This window comes from Lissotriton vulgaris, chromosome 3_1 (genome assembly GCF_964263255.1).
Source record: "Lissotriton vulgaris chromosome 3_1, aLisVul1.2, whole genome shotgun sequence".
NCBI classification, from domain to species: domain Eukaryota; kingdom Metazoa; phylum Chordata; class Amphibia; order Caudata; family Salamandridae; genus Lissotriton; species Lissotriton vulgaris.
In genome coordinates this window covers 115,807,616-115,832,623 of record NC_141689.1, presented here as the reverse complement: position 1 = coordinate 115,832,623, position 25,008 = coordinate 115,807,616, and the positions used below count along the sequence as shown (strand labels likewise).

Genomic DNA, 25,008 nt, shown 5'->3' with positions numbered 1-25,008 from the left:
GGCACAGCATTGACCTGGGGAATGTAAGAGAGCTTGGAGTCAAATCTGACTCCCAAAGTCTTCTCTTTCAACGTGGAGAGGTGAGGGGCGCCTCGTTTAAGCGACCAGTCGAAGGTACCACACCGCCTCTTCTGCTCCCAGTGCTGGGGTGTCATTTGTGGCTCGGTTCATGCACAGGGGTTCTGGTTCCTTCAGTGTAACACGTGGAGGCCTGGAATAGTCTGAAGTGTCACTCGTAGGAGTGTGATGCTAGTAGTTGTGTTGGTACTCCCATTGGCACCATGGCAGGGGCAATGTGGGGTGCAAGCTGCTGTGGCCTCCTGACGAAGGCTTACAAATTAGGCACTGGAATGCAGTACAGAGGAGCTGAAAGCAAGAGGCAGGCCAGATAGCGCTGTCCCTGCAGTGACAGTACCAGCACTTCTCAGGAGCAGACGGGTACTCTGGATAGTGATACCAGGACTTCTCTATTTCCAATGAAAGTGCTGGGTTTACCCTAGAAAACCATCGCCCTCACCTTCAGTGGGGGCTCAAAGCACTGAGAGGTATGCAGAGGATCACACAGTGCACTGCACGGGAGGAGGGGCTAGTTCATATATATATATGAAGATCCAGCTACCAAGGGACCAGATATTCTGGTATGTTAGCATTGCACCAGTGTCTGCACCAGAACTGACTTTCCATCGCAGACCCGGTGCCAGTCTGAGGCTGGGTCACAAACGGGTGACTTTTTAAGGCACTGCGTGAGCGGGTTGTATTGATAATTAGCATTTTCAAAGCGCAAGCTTAGATCACAAGCAGAACTGCACAGGTACTAGAATACATGACATTTGAGGATGAGGGTGCTGCTACAAGGTCATGTACGATAAGCAGGGAGTGAACTACTGTAGCTGGCGCAAAGGACTTGCGGTGTCTGCAGTTCCTTAAATATAAACAAAAAGGTACTACTTTCTGAACTGCACGAGTGAAGGTGCACGCCTGAGGCATGGATGTTTGTTAATCCAGATCCCTGGTGTGTAAAGGGAGATGGCTAGACTCCTGGGGCCTCATTTATGAGAAATGACGCTCCGATGCGTGAAAGCAGCGATGCGTCACTTCTCAGTGCGCACTCCTTGCGACATACCTGATGCGTCATATTTAATGTATGACGCATCATGTCGCAAGGAGTTACAGATACGTCAGTATTTCTGACGTATCTGTAAGAGCAAAAGTGACCCATTGCTGGAGTGTGTCACAAAAGTGACGCAACTCCAGCAATGCGTCCTTTCACATGGGGCAAGCCCCATGTAAAAGGGCCTGCGTCAATCTTATGCCTGCTGTGAGGCAGGCGCAAGAATTTGACGCAACAGCGTCCTAAAAGTGGCGCAGTGAAATCTCATAGATTTCACTGCGTCACTTCTACGACCCTTCCTTGCGTCAATACGCCCCCTTGCATACATTATACTTGGCGCAGGTATAATGTGGCGCAGGGGTTTACAAAGTGACACATCTACCTAGATGCGTCACTTTGTAAATATGGCGTAACAAGGCGCATTTTTTACCCCACTGGTGCGTTACAAAAAGTGACGCACCGGCGGCGTAAAAGTGACGGAGAGCCTCGTAAATAAGGCCCCTGGTTTTTAATTTTTTACTCTTTTTGGTTTGAAGCCTGACAATATCTTGGCTTCTTGCATGACATTGGCTGCCTGTGGTTGTTGGTGTTTCGGTTGGCATTCTGTTTTACAGGGGCTGCATCAGGTTTTGAATGTGATGGTGAAGTGTGCATTGACGGTACAGGTGATGCTGCCATAATCTTTTCTGAGCCTGCCAGTGGCCCCTCAGAAGCCTCTCAAGGAAGCTAGATAGGAGACAGGAGGGGCTGCCAGACAGACAGACTTTATCCCATCCAGGTGAGAGAACCAGGGCTTGGACTGTTGTTCAGAGTTCTGCTTAGGAAGGTAGACTTTACCTTTCTGCAGCAGTAAGAGCTGGTACCAGGCCCTCTGAGTTCTCTGAGTTTTTGGTCAGTGTATGCATTGGGATGGGGGTTGGGTCTCCTGTGATGAACTATGGTTTGGCCGCCGGTGGCTTTAGAAATGAGCTCTACATACCCTCATGCAGATGAGGCACTGCCGGACAGGTCAATATTACACTTTGATAACCATTTGTTTTCTTTTTTCTGCAGCCAGCTCCTCTCACCAGATTTTACCGAAACACATTACACCAAAGAAGGTGGCAGCGTGACGGTGTCTCCAAATCACACAGTGAGTAAGAAGCACACACAGGGGACTGCAGGTAGAGACTACTACGCAGCCCTCACAGTTTGCAGAGACATGGTTATAAAATAACAAAAACTCAACTTATAATTGTATTTATATAGTGCTTACTATCCCTGACAAGGTGTTGAAGCGCTTTTCGGAGAGTAGCGCACTACTCCAGAACCTGAAGGATTAGTGGTGGATTAGTAGAGGGAAGTAAACATTGTTAATTGGAGCGGTGGAGGTGCGAGTCCATTAGTTGGATTGAAAAGTACAAAGGATGTATAGAGGGAAGAGTCTAGAAGGTATTATTTGGGAGATCATTGTAGTAAAATGAGGTTTGGGATGAGTCAGAGGAGGTTAGAGGACGGAATGCGATGTAGAACTTTTATTAGGATAAAGTTCTCAGCAAGTGAAGAAGTTGGAGAAACTCCCCCTGTGCATTATCAAGGACAAATGAAAACTAGCCCAATGCTGCTCCTCAGCGTATGAGAGCACATCGGGCCGGTGCAGACAAGAGACATTGTAAGCAGCTGCCTGGTGGCGTCACCACAACAAGTATTGCTAATTTCACAGATCACAAACGCTCCTTTTCTGAACTCAATCCCTTGCAGTGTAACGAAACCTAGTCTCCTGTAGCACATCTGTTAATCTCACAAACCATCTTTATGAACTCACACACCCCCCCCCACCACTAATGGCAGCCCCTAATTTAATACTTTAATCTACCTCAAAGAAGCTGAAGGGAACACATGGAATGGTCTCCTTCAGGCTGGACTAATCCCAGAAACCAATAACGGTGAACTGACCACTAACCTTAAGTTCTGGAGCAGCGTGCTGCCTGGTGAAAAGCGCTTCATTGCCTTGTCAGGGACTGTAAGCGCTATATAAATGAAATTACAATACGAGGTGCTGGGACCCCCTGAGTGCAAAATCTCAGCAGGGGTATGATGTGCGTAACCTAATGACAATTCCAAGTAGTGTGATTGGTTCCAAGGAGTGTTGGACATGACATAACATCCTCAGTAACCGAGCAAGCTCTTTCATTGGCTCTCGTCTCATCTGATAGGTGCAGGCGCGTGCGCAGTGAACAGGAGAGCCTACAGGGGTACCACGTATGGCTCTCTACCTGAGAGTTCAGTTTCTGATTATTTCACCACCCACCCCCACTTACATCAGTGTCCCTCCAATTGCAGCCCTTGCATGCAATGGACGTACATAAAACCATCATAGCCCTGCAAATGTGGATAGGGGAGACTGTTAAAAATAAAGCGAAGAGCGAAAATGACGCTGGAGGGAGAACAGCACACGCTGGTAACATGTTTTAATGCATTGTCCAGGCAGAGGTTGTAAGCTCTGACTATGGTGTTCAAGGGGAGAGGATGTAGACTTACGGCTAGGGCGGTCGACCTCGAAGCTGGGGAACCGGGTTTGAGTCTCGGCAACAACGTTCAACATCCTGTGATTCTGGGCAAATCATTTAATCTCCTCGTGCCTAACAAAAATGAATGTGTCCTCGTATAACGAAACTGGTGGTCGTGTAAAGCGCTCTAATACAAAATGTCTCGGTCTAGTTTGCGGTATATAAAACTCTAAAAAAATAAATGTAAAAAAAGTCCACCACAGTTTATGATGTTGACAAATAGCAGTTGTGCTACAGGACACCAAGTGAAATATGTTTCTTGCAGGATCATTGCTACTACCACGGGCAGGTCCACGGGCACAGGGATTCCTATGTCGTCCTCAGCACCTGCTCTGGAATCAGGTAAGGGCTCTCTTGTTTCTGATGCCATGAATCTAAATAATTTTATTCATAATTACTGGTCAGGTGGCGATGTCTCCTGGGTGCCACTGATCCGGTTTAACGTAGGATCACCTTTGTTCACAATATCCCTGATTTCTAATGACAAACTCAGGGTCCTTCTTGCTACTGGTTCCAAGTGCCTCATCGCGCCGTCCCTGGTAATTCTGAGGGGGTCTCTAACAAAACTAAAAGCAGCCGTATTCTGTAGGCGAAACTCCAGGGAGAAATAGAGAATTAGCCTTGCTATCGAACAGGGCATACCTGTTCTTCAGTAATTCTTCAGTTTTGAGGGGACCTGCAGGGCCCACATATGATTCCTGGCAACTCCTCGCTCTGGTAGTTACGTATAATCAGGACCACTGGAATTATACAGCAGCTGAGGGCAAATTACGCGGAGTAATACGGCTCATTTTGTGATAGCATTACTTCATTATTTTGACATTTTTACACATGGTAACTGTCTAGGAAATGCTTTCATTTTACTAGTATCGGTTTACCACCCATGTACAGCAATGAGTAACTGAAAGAGGACTAGTCAACCTTAGAAAAGGCCCTTCCTGTTGCAGGGAAAGATTGTTTATGTGCATTAGGGCGACCCTTCCTGCATAAACAAACAGTAATGGTGTTTTGTGACTTCTATGTGTGCTGCATTGTGCAGCACTTAGAAGTTGCAAATCGTCATTTTTGTATGATTGTTTATGTACAGGAACGAACACTTTCCTGCACATAAACATTTATGCATGGAGTTTTGCTGTTTCAGCAAAAACGGGGAAAAATAAAGCTTTTCTCCTTGTTTTGCCATGTTAAGACCAGGTTTTCCCTTGTTTTTATTTTGGCGATGCCTCCTATTTACACCACCCTTGTACATAGAGGACAGCATCAAAATAAATGGATGATGCGGTGGAACACCGTCAGCAACACCAATTGCCTGCTCCTTTCACACTAAGTCTAGCATGAAAGGGTGCCTTATTTACATGGCAGTGCGATATAAAAGAAGGTTTACTATGAGACAGGGGTTGGGTGGAGGACTGTTACCTTCTCCACCATTTTTCCCCTATCATGAGCACATTTAATTCCCTTTGGTGGTAGTTGCAGGAGAGAGGCCATAAATTGTATGGGCATAAACACAAGTGCCCAGAGTAGTTTGTTTTCCAATAACCTCCACACAATGGAAGTTTGCGCAACACATTTCTTCCCCACGCCTATTCGCCAAAAAAAAGTTCTGTACATTTCTCTGCCTTCAGAAATGTGAACACTAACACATTTGTAACCAGTGGGCCTGACTCATAAAAAGTTACACGTCATGAGCAGGCCATCGCAAATGTGAGTGTGCCCACTTTTTCCTGATTCACAAAAGCCGGAGGCATACTTCAGACGCATTGTTGTTTGCTGTAGATTTACTGCTGTACGCATGGGTATCCTAAAGCAAGTCTGTTTTTTTTTATGTATTTCAGAAATTAACAGCCTTAAATTTGTAATAAATGTGAAATTTCCCATTTCTTTTTTTTCTCGTCTTTTGAAGACTACTTTTTCTACGCGCTTTCTTCAAAAATAAAGGAGTTTTTGTGGTTGTCCAGGGGATGCGTTGGCCTTTCCTGTCCTCGGGGTCATGTGGGTCACATCATAAGGTCATGGCAGGGATCTGTCCCTCACTTTCAGCCCCACTCTGCAACTTACTTACTGTTGTCATACTGTAAACTAGACATTGCAAATATTGTTGAACACGCACCTCTCAACACCACTCTGGGAACACAATCTCCCCATTTCTAGGTATCGCGACTGTGGTCGTGTTTGCACTGTTCTCTCCGATTTTACACGGTCGTAAGTGACGTCAGTTCCGGTAAAATGTCGCAGATTAGGAATCAACATCCAGATTTCACGTGCACATTTGCCATTTTCTTCTGTGTAAATTAATCTGACGCGCTGCAAACATTTACTAAACAGCCCCAGTGTGATCACGTGGAGCGCCTCGACAACCCTCGTGCTTCTGATTTTGGGGGCATTTAAAAGTGGCGGCCTCTCGTGACCACCACGCGCCGGTGATGTAACCCTCTGGCCGCATCCCAGCTGTTTATATTCAGAGACTTTAGCCCCCCCCCCCAGGACCGCTCGTGATATCATCCTCCAAGTGACTCACGTGGCAAAGCAGCGCTATCCTGACGGACTGCAGGACTCCCCGGGGTCCACTGGGGGCTCGGGGCAGTCACGTGTCCCGATGAGCCTGACTTCACCCCAGACGCCGGCCTGCGAGGATCCGCTCTGTGGGGGAGGATGTGTCAAACAGCGCCATGAAACCGCACGGATGCCGCGACGCCCAGCAGCATCGACCATGTGACTGGGGGGTTCTGCAGTGGGAACAGGGCTGTGAAAGCTGATTGGCCTAGAGAGTCCTCTTGGAAAGTATAGTGCAATTTAAACACGAGCTGGCACCTGTGGCACAATGAAGAGTTCATGTCAGGGCGCAAAATGTCTGTGATTGTCGAACAATGTTGAGGGAAAGATAGAAACTCTTGTTGATAACTTATGCCAAGCTCAACCAGTGTCTATTCAGATCACACATATTGAACACAATCTAGTGAGATGCGTCATGTAACTGTTGTAAGGCCCTGCGCTACATTATACCTGCGTCAGGTAAAAATGTATGCCAGGTGGGTGTTCCGTCGCAAAGGAGCCCCGTAAAGGTGATGCAGTGAACTCTACAAGATTTCACGGAGTCACTATTACGTCCATGCTGCGTCACAACCTTCTCCCTGCTTGAAGCAGGCGTAAGGAGTGACGTGGCATGTTAGGTATAGGACATCCCTGAGCATTGCGCTTGCGACACCAGCAATGCGCCGCCCTTACCCCATGAGATGCGAAACGCATCTGCCTATCCGTGTGCCGCATTGTAAATGCAATGCATCCGTGGTGGCGCAAGGGTATTCCTGCGTGTCGGATCTTTACTGACTCATCCCTACTAATATGCAGGGATGCGCCAGCCCTCGTAAATCTGCCCCTTAATTGTCAACCCAGGTGCTTGTGACGGTCTTGCCACAAGGCGGCGCTGTCTGGCTAATTTAGAGAGGACCACAACAATAGGTAATTATGAATTCAATATACATTAGAAATGACTATTACCTGCCGTCTAAGCCATTCTTATAGCTTCGGGGCCTGAAATGGTGCAAATTATCACACACGAGTGTGATGGTTCGTAGTTGCGTTGCTATTGTCATTGGCGGTATGGAGTGGCAATGTGTGGTGCAAGCTGCAATGGTGTACTGAGAGCCCTGGCACTTATGTTTTTTTTTACAAATTAAGCATTGCAGACCTGCAGGTAAAATGAAACACAGGGGTGACTGACAGAAGCATTTATGAATATACAAAGGAATTGCGGGGAAGCGGGGGTGTAAAGGCCAGAACTGCAGACCTTGGAACTGGGGATCCAGGTTGGCTCAGCATCCTGTGATTCTGCGCAAATGACTTAATCACGTACCCCCCCAAAAAACATGATCGTGTTCTTTTGCGATGTAACTGGTGCTCATGAAAAGTGTTCCAATACCTTCGAGACTAGTTCGCCCTATAGAAAAACTGCAAATAAGTAAAAAAAAAAATCGAAAAATACTGCAGGCCTCTGTGAACCTGCAAAGAGTGCACAGGCTTTCTGTTTGTACTAACTCTATGTGAATATTCCCTGAATATTTCAATGTTATTCTCATTTTAGATGATTTGGAGCCAATAAACAAAGGTTAGTAAGAGTTTGTAGAAGAGTACTACCTCATTACTACTTTATGCACTCTAAAAAGCCTTTGTAAAAAGCCGTGAAGGGGCCACAAAGAGATGCTGCCTTACTATCGATGTTGACACGTGTCGGCTCCTGCTTACAGCTGTTGCAGGAAACAGGCGGCCGTTGCTTCATACATTTCCATACCCATCCTTAGGGCTACTGCTTCACCTATGCCACTGCAGGCAGCTGCCTTATGATGCCACCACAAATAAACCACTAGAGGCCACTAGAATCTCATAAATGGCATAAAATAGACATTGTTTCCCCAGGAACACTGGCTAACAAAATGTGATTTTGCCTATAGCTCCAAAAATCCTTGCATCAAAGCTGCTCCGCCTTTTTCTCGCTACTTGGCTTCGCGAATAGAGTGCAGGACGTTCACGCCTGACCCTGGAAATGTTCTCCGTGGGTCCGGACTCCATGTCTTGCACCGGTGCCTGTCCTGCCTTCCTGCGACTTCACATGTGGCAGTCTTGTATGTATTATGTTTATATGAAGTGCTGCGCCCCACTGCCGGCTGCCTCAGAGTACTTTGTCGGGTAGTGGGGATTACATTTGAGGGGATTACATTTGAGTTGAATTAGTGAGAGCAGTGGTTTTCAGCTTTCATTTGAGCTGGCTGCACGTTCTCAAAGATGTAACTTATTTTGGAAGTTTTGCAGGCGCCTGGACCTCAGTGAGTGTCAGAGTGCTTTACATAAAGCTGCATCATTTGGCTGTGGGGCTTTCATCGTAATGATTGATTCGCCGCATAATCCATCATCTGCTGCATAATCTGGAGATGTTAGCAAACATTGTTTGTAGCTCAAACTCTTCAAAAGCTGCTAAAAACATGACAACGTGTTCCCCTCAATGGAAGCCCTCGGAAAGATTGACTGGTCATCTTTTAGTTGCTTATTGCTGTATTTGTTCTTAAACTGGTACTAATGAAGTGAAATCTTTGCTCTGACCGTGTTACCCTGTGTACAACTCACAAAATAAGGATGTAATACACTCTCAAAATGTGCTGCATTATGATGCAAAGTTTGCTTTTTCTTGCTCCATTACTTAGTGACCCCTGATGCATAGTTTAGTCAACCCCTGCCACACAATTGCAGTGTCCCTGCCTGTGATTACAGATTTGGAGCATGAAATGGGGGGTGTGACTTGGGCGCTGTCTAACCAGCCAACCCGACTGAAGATCTGACAGATATACATTTGAAAAGTGTAGGGTTAGTCATTTGTTGCCAAAAATAATTAGAGCTAAAGATTTAAGAAAGACACGAAAGATTCAGAAGCAAGTCATCTACATAGCAGCCTAAAACAAGACAAACACAATTTACCTACTACAACACAAGAAGCAAAGGAGAAACATACATGAAGTGAAGGACAAACAAAACACATTGAGTTGTACTGGCCTTTAATCTCCATGAGAATCAATCACATCAGGCAAGGTGATCACTCTATATTTTACTGAAACCATCTCCTCATTTCCATGGATGTTAAGTACCTGTTTCTAGAAGGGCTAGAGTAGGTAGGTAGTCGAGAGACCTTTACTCAATGTCAGCAGACTCTCCAGTCCCTCTGCATGAGGGTTATAGTATTGTCTTGATACATTCAACTAGCCACTGCTTCTGAGGGTAGTGAGAGGACAGCAGTGATGTCTGGAGATATTGTGAGTCCCAGCCTACCATCGGATGGCTGGCGATTTACGTCTGGGTCAGCCCGGGGATGCACCAACTCTTGAGGTTGTTCAAGTGCCTGGGTAGAGGGTTGCATGCCAGAATACCATAAGCAGAAATACTGTCTGAGACGAAAAACGTCATGAAATTATTTACAAAATAACATCCCATCTGGTGATGATTTTCTATGAACTTATCTGAGGTGATATTTTTGTAAACAATATTTCAGTCATGATAATTATGTCAGATGATATCCTGACAACCGTAACCTGATACCATACTGGGTAGAGTCTCGACAGTCGGTAGGAAAGTCTTTTCACTCTCTATAAGCTCATGGACTTGGTCTTTGGGAAAATCATCCATAGTCCTATGATAAAGCACCTCAGGGCATATTTACAAGCCTGTATTGCCAAAACAACATCACTTTTCAGGACGTTGTAATGATGCTAGGGACTTCACCTTATTTACAGGGCAGCCTTAAGCCACTTAACGTGACAAAGCTGTGTTGAAAATAAGGCACCCTTTCATGCTATACTTAGCGGCAAAGGGGAGAGCAATGGGTATTGCTGTGGGCATTCCACCGCAACATCCATTGATTTTGATGCTGCCCCATATTTACAAGTGTGGCGTAAGTATGGGGCAGTGCCAAAATTAGGACCAGGGAAAACTTGGTCTTACCCTGGTGAAATTAGGAGAAATGTTTGATTTCGCCTCGTTTTTGCTGTTTCAATGTGTGCTGCATTGTGCAGCCTATATGGAAACAAAATGCAAATGTTGGGCGCGGGGATGCCCAAGGGTAACCAGGCGCGATATAAAACTCTTTAATAATAATAATAATAAATAATAAATGATTATATATGTGCATGAAGGTGTCCCTTCCTGCACATAAACAATCATTAAAAAAGAAATGACGCTTTGTAACTTCTAAGTGTGCTGCATTGAGCAGCAGCACACATAGAAGTTACAAAACGCCATTAAAAGATTGTTTATGTGCAGGAAGGACACCTTCCTGCACATAAACAATATTCCTCTGCAACGCAGACACCCTTGCACTTTGATGCAAGGGCGCCAGTATTGGCGCTAGGCAGCTCCATTTAGCACCAGCGCAGGGGGAAACGTAGGGCTACACCGCATCCTTGTTAATGTAAATATGGTGCAGCCCTGCGTTTCTAAAGTGATGGAGCTTGTTGTTAGCCTTCTTGGCTTAACAGCACGCTTCGTCACTTAACTTGTAGTAAATATGCCCCCTAGTGTGTAAGCACTATATTCGTTTTTAGGGGTGTGTCTTTGGCCAGGAAGGAGTGAGCGATTATTCTTTTCTCTGCATATCATCTGTATAGTATCTGCTGATTTCTGTTATCTCTGTTTATCACCTGTATAGTATCTGTTAATTTCTATTCTTCTCTGTTAATTTCTATTCTTCTCTGTTTATCACCTATCTATTTTTCTCTGTTTATCATGTGTATAGTACCGGTAACTGTTAATTTCTATTTATCATCTGTATGGTAGCTGTTGATTTCTGCTTTCACCGTTTATCATTTGTATAGCATCTGTTGATTTCTGTTTTTTCCATTTATCATCTCTATAGTATCCGATGATTTCTGTTTTCTCTGTTTATCACCTGTATATTATCTGTTAATTTCTATTCTCCAGCCCTGGTCTTACTGATCCACATATGTCTCAAATAATTTGCAAATGAGCTGCTCACTTCTTACAGTACGTATGAAGTAAAATCTACTTTCCTATCCTCAGGACATATAGCTACTGTATTTGTTCAATATTTACTTACAAATGAATATATCTACATAAAATCTGAAATACTGATGCTCCTCAAGATGAACTAAAATCTATATTTAGAAAAATGAATCTGTACTGTATGCCTCATGCAATTGATATAATGTTGGAGTGGAGGAGTGTGGCTCAATGGTTAGAGCGGCAGACCCTGATGCAGCGTTCTGGCCAGGGACCAGGGTTCGATTCCCGCCTTGGTGGGTCTTGGGCTCAATTTCCTCGGACCTGTTAATTCTCGCCTCGGTGCCTTTTCTAATCATGGGCCCCACGCTGCAACTCTGGGCAATAGCTTGCTTAACCTCCACACTGGCCCAACAGCGCTAGGATGCCTGGCTTCACCCTAGGGGTGCCCAGGAGTGGACCCTTCACCGGGAAAGCCAGGAGGGGTTCCACAGCGGTATGAGTAATAACGCCAGGAAACTGCTTGGTGGCAGTGTGCTCTACAAATACCTTGACATTTACAAAAATGAATCTGTACTGTATGCCTCATGCAATTAATATAATGTTGTCATGTTACTTTCTTCCACTTCCCTGTAAAGCACTCTAACATCAATTGAGATAACGTTGTGTTATAAAAATAAAATAAAATATATGAAAAGAAATTAAAAATATAATATAATACAACATTGGCAAGAGCGAGTTAGCACAGGTGAACTCCCATGCAAGGGACCCTTTTTGTGATTATCGAGTAAGTTCAACAAGCACAATTAAAATAAACTCCTCCGGTGTTGCTTGGAGCACCATGATTTATAGAAGGATCTGCAGATATGTCCATCCACTCGAGAGCAATGATTATCAAACATTTTGCACTGGATTTGTGTCACTAAAGTAATGCAAGCCAGCGCAAAACTTGTTTTATGTTATCAAATTGCCTGAAAGTAACGCAAAGCGCTGCTTTGTGTTACTCTGCGGCAAGGGGGCATTCTACGGGTGGTACATGGGCTTTCCTGTGCAACCACCTATGGTTTTTGATGCAAAACCCTATCAACTAACAAAGTACACAGGATTTTGTGCCAAAACATGACACATCTTGAAAGGAGGTGTTAAAAAGGAGAAATGCTTTTATTTCTCCTAATTTTTCTCACGTTGCGTGTGTGCTGCACTGTACAGTTTTAAAGTTAGTTTACGCATAGTATTTTATACTGGAAGGGTGCCTTCCAGTACTGAACGTATGTTAGACTCCCGCGGACAGCTTTGCACTGTGGTGGAAAGGTGTATGTGTGGCGCTCAGCAGCCTGATTCGGCTCCAGCAATAAGGAGAGAGCGGCATAGTGCCGTATCTTTGTAGATATGGTGCTTTCCTGCTCTCTCCCCCTCACACAACGCAGTGCAGCAACTTTGCGTGCCTGGCTGCGTTGTGGGAACGTTTTGATGATCTTGGCTGAAGGTTTGTATTCCACAGATGTGCTTTGCGCTTTGAAGAAAGTCAGTGCTGCTTTGGTGACTGAGCCCCAAAGAGTTGGGATGGTACAGCAGACTTGAGGTTCCCCAAAACTAGAGTTATGGGTGAACCACCACTATGACATGCAGCTATGTCGACAGACGGGTAATTTACAAAGAGCGGGTACAATGGTAAGTTAGTTTCCCACTATAGGTCGATGGGAAGTGGTCAGTATGGCCTCTCGGGCATGGATTCTCTATTTAGTAGGTTGGTTTGGCATTATGCTTTATTTGATAAGGTTCTGAAGCTGTGATGCACTTTACGATGCAGGTGACTGCACCTCTTGTATGAGGACTGACGTAAGGTTATACAACACTAACTAGGATGACCTGCCAGGTACATGCATTAGCCCCGGGGATGCGGTGCAAACTGATGGGTCCATGAGGCAAATGCCCTCCCCGGCCCTACAAGTACAACGCTGATATTTAATTCCCTGACAGTGTCTCAGGTTGGAAGGAACCTGCAGCCTGCCCCTTTGAGGTCGCAGAGGCCACAGTGGCGCCCCCACGTCTTCCAGATGATAGAGCAATGGAAACCAGACCTGGAAGTTAATTCAAAACCATTATAAAAATCTGATGTTTTGGCAACATCAAACCTATCAATCTTTCCATATCTACCTCATTGAGATTGCTTGGGCAGCCTACAGTAGGTTGGTTAGTTCAGCAGTGCTTAATTTCAGCCAGTGGTTTCCGGTGCTTGGCACCGGCACTTAATTGTCAACACCAGCACTTGTGACTGGCTGCCACAAGGGGGTGCTGTCTGGCTATGACCACAACAACAGCTAATTATTAATTCATTATACATTACAAATGACAATTACCTGTCTTCCAAGCTGTTTTTATAGCTTTGGGAGCCTGAAATAGTTCGAATTGTCACCCTTGTGGGAGTGTGATGGCTAGTAGTTGTGTTCGTACTGTCATTGGCAGCGCTATCACGGGCAATGGATGGTGCAAGCTGGAGTGGCCTCCTGACGAGAGCCCTGGTACTGGTAGGTGGACTTGCTGTCTCCAAAGCACCTGGACTCGGGTCTGGTAGTGGTCAAAGCTCAAGTAACGTTCAAACAAACATATATCTTGAATAAAATAAAGCCCAAAGCTGCCTCAAGTATCTTTGCCATGCTGGGTCTAGTATTATAACATTGCCTCTGCCCTTCCTTAGTAGGGACCCTGTTAATCGCTGAAGCAGATAGATGTATCAGCGTTTTAAATTATATTCTTTTTTTATGTCTCCCCTTCATGCCCTCCCCAGAGGCCTCATTGTTCTGGACAGCAACAACAGTTACTACCTGGAGCCCCTGGGCACCCCTGAACCCGAACACCACCTCATCCACCGCACCGAGCACCTGCCGATGAAAGGTGGCACCTGTGGGCACAGCGGGCCATCCAAGGGCCACCCCCTGAACATCGCCAGTTTCATCGCCAGCCCTGTGCATCACAGAGTAATAATTACATGTTTGTCTGAGTATGGGCTGTGATCTTTTTCTGGAGTGTGAAAATAGTTATATATGTTGTTTGGGTTCAAGTAGTGAGCCCGCATTTGTGCCCCTTCATTGTCAGCTGACCAGGTCCCCCAGGTGCAGACCAGGGTCCCCAGTAGCAAAGACCTTGGGCGCCAGATGCTGCGAAGAACCTCTGCTGTCTATTAACGTCTCTAGTGAATGGCGTCAGTTCAGAGATGTTTGACTCCCCTTTTGGGCTCCTTTACTCTTTTGGTGTGTTAAAGTTTCCTTGTGTGCTTGTGAATATATAATGAAGTGCCTAGAAGCAGTAAGTTCTCAAGTGATCTCTCTGACCTTTTATGAATAATCTGGAAAGAAAACGGGGATCCACATTTTCATATCCCTCGGACCTCCCTGGCAGTGTCGAGCAAAGGCACCTCACTTTGGGGCTCATTTATGAGCCCTTGCGTCACTTTTGCGCCACCAGTGCATCACTTTTTGTGACGCAACAGTGGCGTAAAAAATGCGCCATGTTGCGCCATATTTACGAAGTGACGCATCTAGGTAGATGTGTCACTTCGTAAACCTCTGCGCAACATTATACCTGCGCCAGGTAAAATGTATGCAGGGCGGGCGCACCCCTGCAAGAAAGGGTCGCAGGAGTGGTGCAGCGAAATCTATTAGATTTCGCTGTGCCACATCTAGGATGCCAATGCGTCAAAACCTTATGCCTGAAGGCAGGCATAAGGATGACGCAGGCCTTTTCACATGGGGCTTGTCCCATGTGAAAGGGACATTGCTGGAGTTGCGTCAGATTTCCGACACAACTCCAGCAATGCGCCACTTTTTGCGCTGGCAGATATGTCAGTTTTACTGACATATCTGCCCTTCCTTGCGACATTATGCGTCATATTATAAATATGACGCATCGTTGGTGTCGCAAGGAGTGCGCACTGAGAAATGGCGCATCACTGCTTTCACGCAGCGATGCTCCACTTCTCATAAATGAGGCCCTTTGAATCTAGCAACATAAAGTGCCCATCTCAACTACACCTCTCATAAACATCTCTCTGGGAACTTGCGTTGAAGTGCTCAGTTCTCAGGTGTTTCACTAGTATCACCAAGTCTCGTTTAATCTGTGTATTTTTGTGGACCTCCGTAGGGGTTCCATATCAAAATAAATACATTGGAATTGGTGGGCAACATGATGAGTTGCTCGGTCCTTTTCCAGAGATCCCTGCCCAGTTCATGGCGCCCTGTGGTGTATCCCAGAAGGTAGACTAGTAAATATTGTGACAGGTAGACGATAAGTGGTGAAACAAAGACAGCAACATGGTCAAACAATCTTATTTCTTAGAAGAAGACATATAGGATTGATTGGATGTGTGTATCATAAAAAAACGGTGTGATACTTTACTCGTCTGGACCTATTATTGGGCATTCATGGCTACTAAAGCAGAGGATGCAGAAGATGTATGTCGGTGCTACCCCTCTCCTCAGGTGGAGTCACTCCCTGTCCCTTCAGTCAAGATCTGGCTGACTGCCGGGGCACTTTACATGTACTGAAAATAGAAGCAATTACACAGGAGCATATGAGGTCCCAAGCAACTACTAAACTGGGTCTCTGGCAAGTGTTTGGGGGGAGGTTCTTCATAACTGGGGTGTACACTTGGTTTTTCTATTAAATATGTAGATGATGATGTAATTCAACCTCATCTTATGTCCATTACACACAGTAAATGGTCTCTTCTCCCAGGACCTGCCGACTCCCGGAAAAACGCGTACTCACTAGAAGCAGAAATTCTGGGATGGCGCAGAATGTCTTAAGCAAGCAGCTTCCCTTATGTCAAAAGCCTGGATTGAGTCCTTCTGTTCTATCCAAGTTTTAGCCTATAACCAATTTATAAAGTTGACCAAAAGTCTGGAAAAGTTGCTTGTGCAGCACTCACAGGCTATTGTAGGGACGCCGGACCAGTATACTGTACGCCAGATGGATTCGCGACACTGATGATGGAGGCTCGGCTGCCCTGGTCCCATTGCCTGAGTTCAGCATCTTTGCTGAGGTTTTGATAAGACGATCTTTGGGATTTGAGCTGCCAAAGGAACCAGGGATGATATGAAGATTTTGTGGAAATGTCAGATAGATATGATGGGCTCCTTCTTTTGGCTCAGATGCCACTGACTTGTGGGGTACCACCGGACCTCTTTCTACATTTTTGCCTCCTTTTTAATCAGCGTATAGACATTCAAGTGTACTTCCAGTCACATGGGGATGACACCAAGCTCCTGCTGAACACATCCCCAGACCATATTTCCTGTGACTTGATGAACCACTATCCGGCACAAATCCAGCATAGGGGAGCAGAGAGCAAATTCACCGAACACAGGGAAACCAAGACCCTCATCTGGGATGTAGGGACATGTCTTCTGTGGCCACTATGGCCAAGTCTTCCTTTGTCGAAAGGCCTGACCTCCAGAAATACAGTCAACCACTAGAAAATCTGCAAGGAGAGGTATCTCTTCTCTCATCAGCATGGAAAAGAACTGATTAACGGCTAAATGACTGCGATGCCTTTTACTCTGTTCCAGCATTAACGCTGGTTCCCGTCTGTGAAGGTCCAGAATCCAGTCTGCCCTGAAGGCTGGATCTGCCTAAGTTGAGGGCTGGAGACAAACACTTGGAATTGATCTCCAGACTTCCTGCAGCCAACAAAATTGCTTTTAAGGTTTACGCTTATCCTAAATATGTCTTAATGACTTGGCCCTACCTTCTGTTGAGGAGATAGAGCGTCTTGTAAAGAATAAGCATATGCAAAGACAACACATCTGGTTTTAAAGTACTATTGCATGCTGCATTAGCATAATAGCTAAGCACATGGGAACCTGCAACAGGAGTGGGCAGAGAGGGCTACAGCTATAAACGAATCCCGCATACAGTATACTACAAGCACTCAAGTGGAGGCGGAAGCATACATCCAGGCATCCAATAGCATTAGGTGAGACATCAGTATACCACTGGGCCGAGCCAAGGCATGATTGACAGAGTCTCAAGCCAATGGAAATGCAAGAGGCTGGTAGAAACAAGTGAATGGTTGGAAAGGGTGGACCCGCTCTTTGCGTATAGTAAGCAATAGGTCTGCGCCTGCAGACCCTGAGAAAGAATGTAGCACACAAAAGCACTGTCACTCACTCCTTTCACTTTTTCTTGCTTGCTCAATGCATCTTTTGCAATGTAGTTTCCTGGTGAGACTGACAGGTTAGAGGAAACTCACGCTGATCAGAAATGGGAGATCTTTGTGTGCTGCAAAAGGACCTTCCAAGCAGAGAGATGGAGGTGTCCTCATCTTCCTTCCCCTCTCAGATTGCTACACTTCCTCATGCACTGTGTCACGATGATCGAAAATGAGCAAATTGCGCAGAAAGAAGCCCTTTTACGGAAAGCAAGAGCAACGCAGGAAACTGATGAGAACACAGCAAACATTTATGTCGGCCACTCGCAAATAACCACGCAGCCAAGTAGTGGGGTTGCCGAGTTGTCATGAAACACAAACCTGAGCAAGTCTGACTGATGTTTATTTAAATAGAACATTGAATGTGTGGGCCTGATTCACAGAAATCCTCCGCCCTAGTGGCGGAATCTCCACCATGAGAATTCTCATCGTGGAGATTCCGCCCCTAGTGCACAGACTCTCCCACGACTGCGGGGCCTCCATGACGAGTGCGGAGACTACCCCATGACTGCAGGGCCTCCGCCATGAGTGCAGGGCCTCCACAACGAGTGCGGAGACTACCCCATGACTGCAGGGCCTCTGCCGTGAGTGCGGGACCTCCGCGACGAGTGTAGTGGACCTTTGTGAATCAGGTCCTGTGTGTTCGTATATTTACCACGAGAGCTTTGAGCGTGGAACGGCAGAAAACCTCTGCTACATAGAACACGCAATGGTAAAGCCAATAGAGCTGGATTTGGGAAGCTGGTGCAATGGTTAATGTTTCCTCTTGTACTGGTAGCAAATGCACAAAAGATCAAAAAAGAGAAACTAAAGAAATCATGTTCTTGCTGAGGCACCAATAGTTGTAATTTTTTTTTACTATTGCGTATAATTTTAATAGAATTGCCTGGGCACTTCATAGCAGGCAAGAGGTTTTTAAGAGTTATAGATCCTTTTTAGTTTTAATGCATGCCACAAGGACCAGTTGTACTAAGAGTATTTTACAGAAACCGGTTGCAATTTGCACACCAACTGTTTACAATCAGACTCTAATTTTTCTAAGGAACCTATGTGCTAAAAGATCACTTTCCTAAATCAACATATTTTTAGGTGGTCACAGAAAGAACTGCCCAGTGCAGGGTAATTAGGTAGGTTGGAAAGGTCGACCCTCTGTGATCATCTACAAATGGAAGGACGGTGGGCTGCAAAGGACAGCAGGCAACCATCCTTACCTTTGCAGTCCAAAATAGGAATAACAAATTAAGTGACCTGTGCTGCTTTAAAACAAGCATTTGCAATGAAATAGGTCTTGTATTTAAGAGAGGTTGAGCTATTGACATTGTAAATGCAGATGCCTTTTGTTTATGTGTTGTTTTTAAAACAGATAAATAAAAGGCGTTGTCATTTACAATGCCAATATCTTAAACTCTCGAAAACCCGAGACCTATTGCATTGCAAATGCGTTCAGTGCCCGTGCTCAAAAGATAAATACAAAAAGCGTTAGGAGAGAGCATGTCCTGCCTGCGTCAGCAGGTAGGTCAAAGCTATTTGAGAAAATAGTGCTCGGCGTCAGTAATTAAAGCCTACAGAGTAACAACACACATAACAGGGGGGTCACCATGGGAAGTTAAAAAATGAGACAAGGCGGTACTAAGGAGGGACTAATAAGCCTATTGACCAATGAAAAGCCAAAGTTTGCAGTGAACAATGATTCAAGCCAGTGAAAAATATGGGCAGAGAGATGGCGGGGTTCGAGTCCATACCTGAATACAGCATGCCTCGCAGAGCAGTGCATGCGCTGCCCAGACTCGACCTAAAAGCATATTCCACTGCCTACTCCCCCTGAGGCTGCCATCGCAGTTCCCAAGGGAAAGGAGTCTCAAGGGGACAAACCAGTTACCCCTCCTTTGAGGTGTTGGTAAGTGTTCAGTGCTCTGTGACCAGAAGTGCAGTTGTAAACCATTGATGCATAGCATAGCGATTCACCAGGTTTGGGACTGCACAACTTTGGCCCATAATTTCTATTGTCATGAAGAAAAACATATTAGCATGGCTGCTCTGTGCCTAGTTTTAATGCCACTGTTAGGGGTCTATTTACTAAGAAAGGCGTGGTGCAAGAGCACTTTTGCAACACCGCTCTGCGTCATTTTGAAACCTCAGGGAGGCGCCGCATTTACAAGAGTATGGCATTCCTATGTTTTCCCTTGTGCTGGCACTAAACAAAGCTGCCTAGCATCAACATAGACACCCTTGTACCCTAGTGTAATCCTGCCCATAAACAGTCATTAATGGCGCTTTGCTCTTTCTATGTGTGCTGGGAAATAAAAGTATTTCTCCTCGTTGCATCAATGGAACGCCTGCTATTTAGTGTTATTCGTTTTTGGTGCTGTCTTGGATTTATACATCCTTGTAAATCTGGGGCAGCGTCAAAAAGCAGTGGGTGCTGCGGTGGAACGCCCACAATAACACCCATTGCACGTCCCGTTGCCGCAGAGAACTGCGTGAAAGGGGCCATATTTACAAAGCGATGTTGAGCCATCCGTAAATATGGTGCAGGGCATTGCACCACCAGAACGTCGGTGAAAGTGACGTTCCGGTGGCACAATCCCCTTGTAAATATGCCCCTTAATGTTTCCTGAAGATGCCTGTGAGGCCACTTAGACGCATGATTCCTAAAGTGGGTTTTACACATTTTCGCTCTTGTTGCCAGTAGGTGATCACTGCGAATTGAGCTTGTCCCCATTTTGTTGGGTCCTTTTGGCCTCGTTCTGAGTGGTCGGTTCTGGGTGGTGGTAATATCAATTTGTAAAATAATGCTGCCTCGCGGCGCAGTATTTCCTGGCGCGGTTTTCTCATCCCATTCCAGGTTTTCTTCTTCCGAACGAGACCTAACCTGTGGCGGTGAGGTTTGTGGATCCGTTGATGCAGACACTCTTTTCCTGACCAGAATTCCCGCTGCACATGTTTCCAGGCTTGCACCCAATCCCAGTATTGTCCAGGCACCAAGAATCAGGTCCTTGCACCGGTTTAGCTGGACTAGTGGTATTTGCCAAGGCTCTGCTGCTCCTCACTCAAGTCTTTCCTTGTGCACTTTCCTTTAGATGAAGAGAGATGTCTGGAGGACCCCAAAGTTCATGGAGCTCTTCATCGTCGCGGATCACACCCTGGTAAGGACCCATGACGCTCTACGGGCAGACCGGAGAGCGGCTGGACGTGTGGTAGAGTTCTGTAATATGTAAATGCATATATTTTTGCTTCATGGCAGAGCCAGGGGTGTGGCAAAGGCCAGGATCAGCATTATTTATTGGTTTGTTTGTTTTTAGTATAATTCCTGCATGCAAGGGAGAAGCCAGAAAATGAAATGACTCCCCAGTTTGAGCCATCAAGCATTTAAAGGCAGCAGACCTGAGTCTCAGCAGAGTTCGGTTCACACTTTCATCCTCCTTCCAACCTTCTATACATCCATGCTTTCACCCTTCAACTATTCATCCATCAATATGTTCTTCCCTTCACCTTTTTGTCCAGTCACCCATTCGGCCATCCACCCATCCATCCATCCATCCATCCATCCATCCATCCATCCATCCATCCATCCATCCATCCATCCATCAATCCATCCATCCATCCATCCATCCATCCATCCATCCATCCATCCATCCATCCATCCATCCATCCATCCATCCATCCATCCATCCACCCACCCACCCATCCATCCATCCATCCATCCATCCATCCATCCATCCATCCACCCACCCACCCATGCTTTCACCCTTCAACCGCAGACGGCACAGCTCCTTCCCACAGCACACCTAACCTAGTTCAACACCAGAACAACACCCCTATTTACAAATCCCCCTCTCTATCCCCCCCTATACTCAGCCCCCATTACTCTCGAAATAACCACGCAGAACACACATCCTCTCTCAATCTAACTACCCCTCCCCACAACAGGGCCACCTCCAATCTCATCTCCCCTCCTACTCTCAGCCCCCACTACCCGACCGGTTCCCCCACCACCACTACCAGTCTCCCAGACTACACCCTGATCCGCCCGCCTACCATCAATGCCCTCACCCAGACCGCCAACCTCCTACCTACCTCATCCACTCCTCTCACGCCCAAAACTTCTCTCCCCCCTAACATCACCCAGTACACTAACACAACGCAACCCCGTTCGAACACCAGCCCTCCCTCCCATCAGCACGCGAATTCCCTAGTCGGTCATTCACCTTTGACTACCACCCCCAACCCCACCCCCTCCCCCTCCACCTACCTCACGATGGACAACACCCCCTCCACCTACCCCACGATGGACAACATCATGGCTACTCTCTTCCAGATCAAAGAAGACATACACATCATCAAAGAACTACTCTCCATACACCCCACACATCCCTTACCCACCCCCACGCCCCACCCCAAACTGGCCACTCCCCCCCCAGCAGACACCCTCACACACCCGCCCAAATTGGCCACTTCCCCTACGGCCGACACCCACACCCTACACCGGGCGGCAATACCTGTTCATAGTCGCAAATTCTGCCCTCGGCCCCCTCGCCGTCCCTGCAACCCCGCACACAACTTCACCTCCCAACCCATCTTGTCCTCCGCCCTCCCAATCAACTCTCCCACTCAACTCTCCCCCAACCGGACCTCAATGCCAGCTCGCAATCGCAACAACCGCCCTCGTCGTACCCACAACCCTATTTCTGATCTCGACACACTCACCCTTCTCCGCTCCTATGACCCAGCATCCCAAAATGACACAACCTCCCTACACCTCACCATCCCCTCGATACACTCAAATCCCCTTAGACCCCCCACACTAAACAACAGAACCTCCATCCCCAATAACCTCAGAAGAGTCCCCCTCGCTCTTGAACCACCCAGCACACCCCGTCTCAAATGCACCCTCCTCAATTGTAGATCGGCCTCGAAACATGCCGCCGCCATTGCAGAGCTCCTCTTATCGCGGGACCTCGACATAATCATACTGACTGAAACCTGGCTAACTGAATCTTCTACACCTATAATGGACATTCTAGTTCCCCCTAACTACCACATTATCAGGCTCGACAGATCAGGCCAACTGGGGGGTGGAATCGCATGCATTTACAGGAACAACATCTCTGTTCTGAGAGCCAACTCCACCTCACTACCATCTCCAAATTCCTGTGAATACATCTGCCTCGACATTATCAGTGAGGGCAAACCGATATGCTCTCTTCACAGCATTTACCACCCTCCCAGGGACAACTTCACCTTCTCCCAACAAATCATGGATATGATCTCAACCAATTCCGGGCGGCAGCTCACCCAAATATACCTTGGGGACTTTAACCTCCACTGGAACGATCGTAACGACACGGTGGTAAATAGTCTTAAAAATTTCCTCGACGCTCTTAACCTCACCCAAATATGCAACAGCCCGACCCACAAGAAAGGCTCTATCCTTGACCTGATCATCTCCAAAGAGGACTCTATCCTACTCGAGTCCATCCAACCCTGTGACTGGTCAGATCACCATATTATCACATTCTTCATCAATGAAAAAGTTAAAGTCAACCCGACTCAATTCCCCAAACCGAAAGTTTGGAAAAGAGACATGAAAAAACTCAACCCAGGCTCTTTGCCCCCCAACAGGCGCAATCTCCTTCTTCCACCGACAGACGATACGGACGTTCAAACCCTGACTGACCACTATCTCAATGCCATGACCACAATAATTAATGAGGCTGCACCTATGCAGCTGAAAAGAGTCACTACTAAAATCTCCAACCCATGGTACGACGGGAGTCTCAATGAGGATAGACGAGACATGCGAATGGCTGAACGTATCTGGAGAGCAGCTCCCTCTGCAATGCACCTAAAAGACCTGAAGACAAAGAGAAACGCCTACTTCAGGAAAATAAAACGTACAAAATCAGACTTCTTCAGCCGCCAGCTCGACCAGGCAAAAAACAGACCGAGAAAACTATTTGAGCTTATCCGATCACAATCCAAGGAACAACCCCAACCAATTAACACTGCGAGTAAAGCACCCTCCTGTGAAGACTTCGCTGCTTTCTTTATCCAAAAAACTGACAACATAAAAAGCGATCTCCTTATTGATGCAAGCCTCCATTCCAAACCCCAGTGCCCTGCAACCGCTGAACCAAAAAACAATGCTACATGGTCAACCTTTGGCACATACTCGGAAGAAGAAATTGGTAAACTGCTCAACACCCTGAAACCATCCAATCACCTCACGGACCCCTTGCCTGCCTCCGCAGTAAAAGACTTTACCCCTCTGCTTCTCCCTCTCTGGACTAAAATTGTCAACAGCTCTCTCCAACAAGGAAGCGTCCCTGACTCCCTCAAAGTTGGTCAAGTCACACCTCTACTAAAAAAGCCCACAGCCGACCCCTCCGACCTCAACAACTACCGACCCATCACCAATATTCCCACCCTCGCCAAACTACTAGAAAAATGCGCACAACTACAATTGACTAATCACATTGAGCAATTTGATCTCCTCAACCCGCACCAGTCAGGCTTCCGAGCGGGACACAGTACTGAAACGGCAATGACGCACATAATTGACGACGCACTTCAAATGCTAGACCAAAACGACACTTGCCTCCTCATCCTTCTTGATCTCTCTTCAGCATTCGACACCGTTAAACATGAGAATCTGCTAGAACTCCTAAACACAAGAATGGGCATATCTGGTACTGTTCTCAAGTGGTTCACTTCCTTTCTTCACAACAGGACGCAGAAATTCAAGAGCAACAACCTGTTGTCCTCGCCAATACCTGTAACGCTAGGAGTCCCCCAGGGCTCCTCTTTATCCCCAACTCTGTTCAACCTAGTTATGGACCACTCACCACCTTGCTACAAGCATCCAATGTACACTTTCACATGTACGCCGATGACACCCAACTTTATCTCAAATTACAATCTCCCAATGACATCCTGCTCCTGAACGCAACAATCAGATGCACCCAATCCTGGCTTGCTGATAATCACCTCAAACTCAATGCCCTGAAAACAGAGTTCCTTCTGATCTCACCTCCAGCTAAGAGCTCCACTGCTCAAATCTGGCTTAAACACCTAACTGCACTCAATGTCCAGCCCACCATCGTGGACTCAGCAAAATCTTTAGGCATTACACTTGACACCAATCTCAACATGCAGCAACACATCAGCAAGGCAACTAAGGGCGCGAACTTCCAGATCAATACTCTGAGAAAACTTAAACCCTTCCTCCCAGCCAACGACTTCCAAATCGCAGTACAAGCTATAGTCATCCCCCGAATTGAATACGGCAGCACCGCACTAGTCGGACTCCCCCTAACCACAACCGCACCACTAAGAGCCTCCCTAAACGCTGCAGCGAGACTCATCACTGGGTCAAAAAAGCACTCCCACATTACCCCTGACCTGAGAGCCCTGAATTGGCTGCCATTTGAAGCCAGAATACACCTGAAAATCGCCTGCATGACACACAAGGCGGTTCACCTTAAGTCACCCGGTTACCTCGCCCAGAAATTGACAATATCTGGCGGAACCAGAAACACTAGAGGCACAAATAATCTTCTGCTGAAACCGCGAAGATTCCGGAAGGAAAAAACATATAAGCGCTCCTTCTCTGGAATGGCACCTAGGATCTGGAACTCTCTCCC

General features: G+C 46.5%; 1 protein-coding gene across 5 annotated transcripts in view; it reads left to right on the top strand.

Annotated features, from left to right (window-relative positions):
- LOC147726050 (disintegrin and metalloproteinase domain-containing protein 33-like) overlaps positions 1-25,008 on the top strand; it is a 396,812-nt gene that overhangs the window by 279,289 nt on the left and 92,515 nt on the right. For all 5 annotated transcript variants that reach the window (XM_086960167.1, XM_086960170.1, XM_086960165.1 and 2 more), the window contains exons 4-7: positions 2,165-2,243; positions 3,926-4,002; positions 13,946-14,135; positions 20,446-20,511. In XM_086960167.1, coding sequence (XP_086816293.1) covers positions 2,165-2,243; positions 3,926-4,002; positions 13,946-14,135; positions 20,446-20,511 — 412 coding nt within the window. The remainder of the gene's footprint in view (positions 1-2,164; positions 2,244-3,925; positions 4,003-13,945; positions 14,136-20,445; positions 20,512-25,008) is intronic.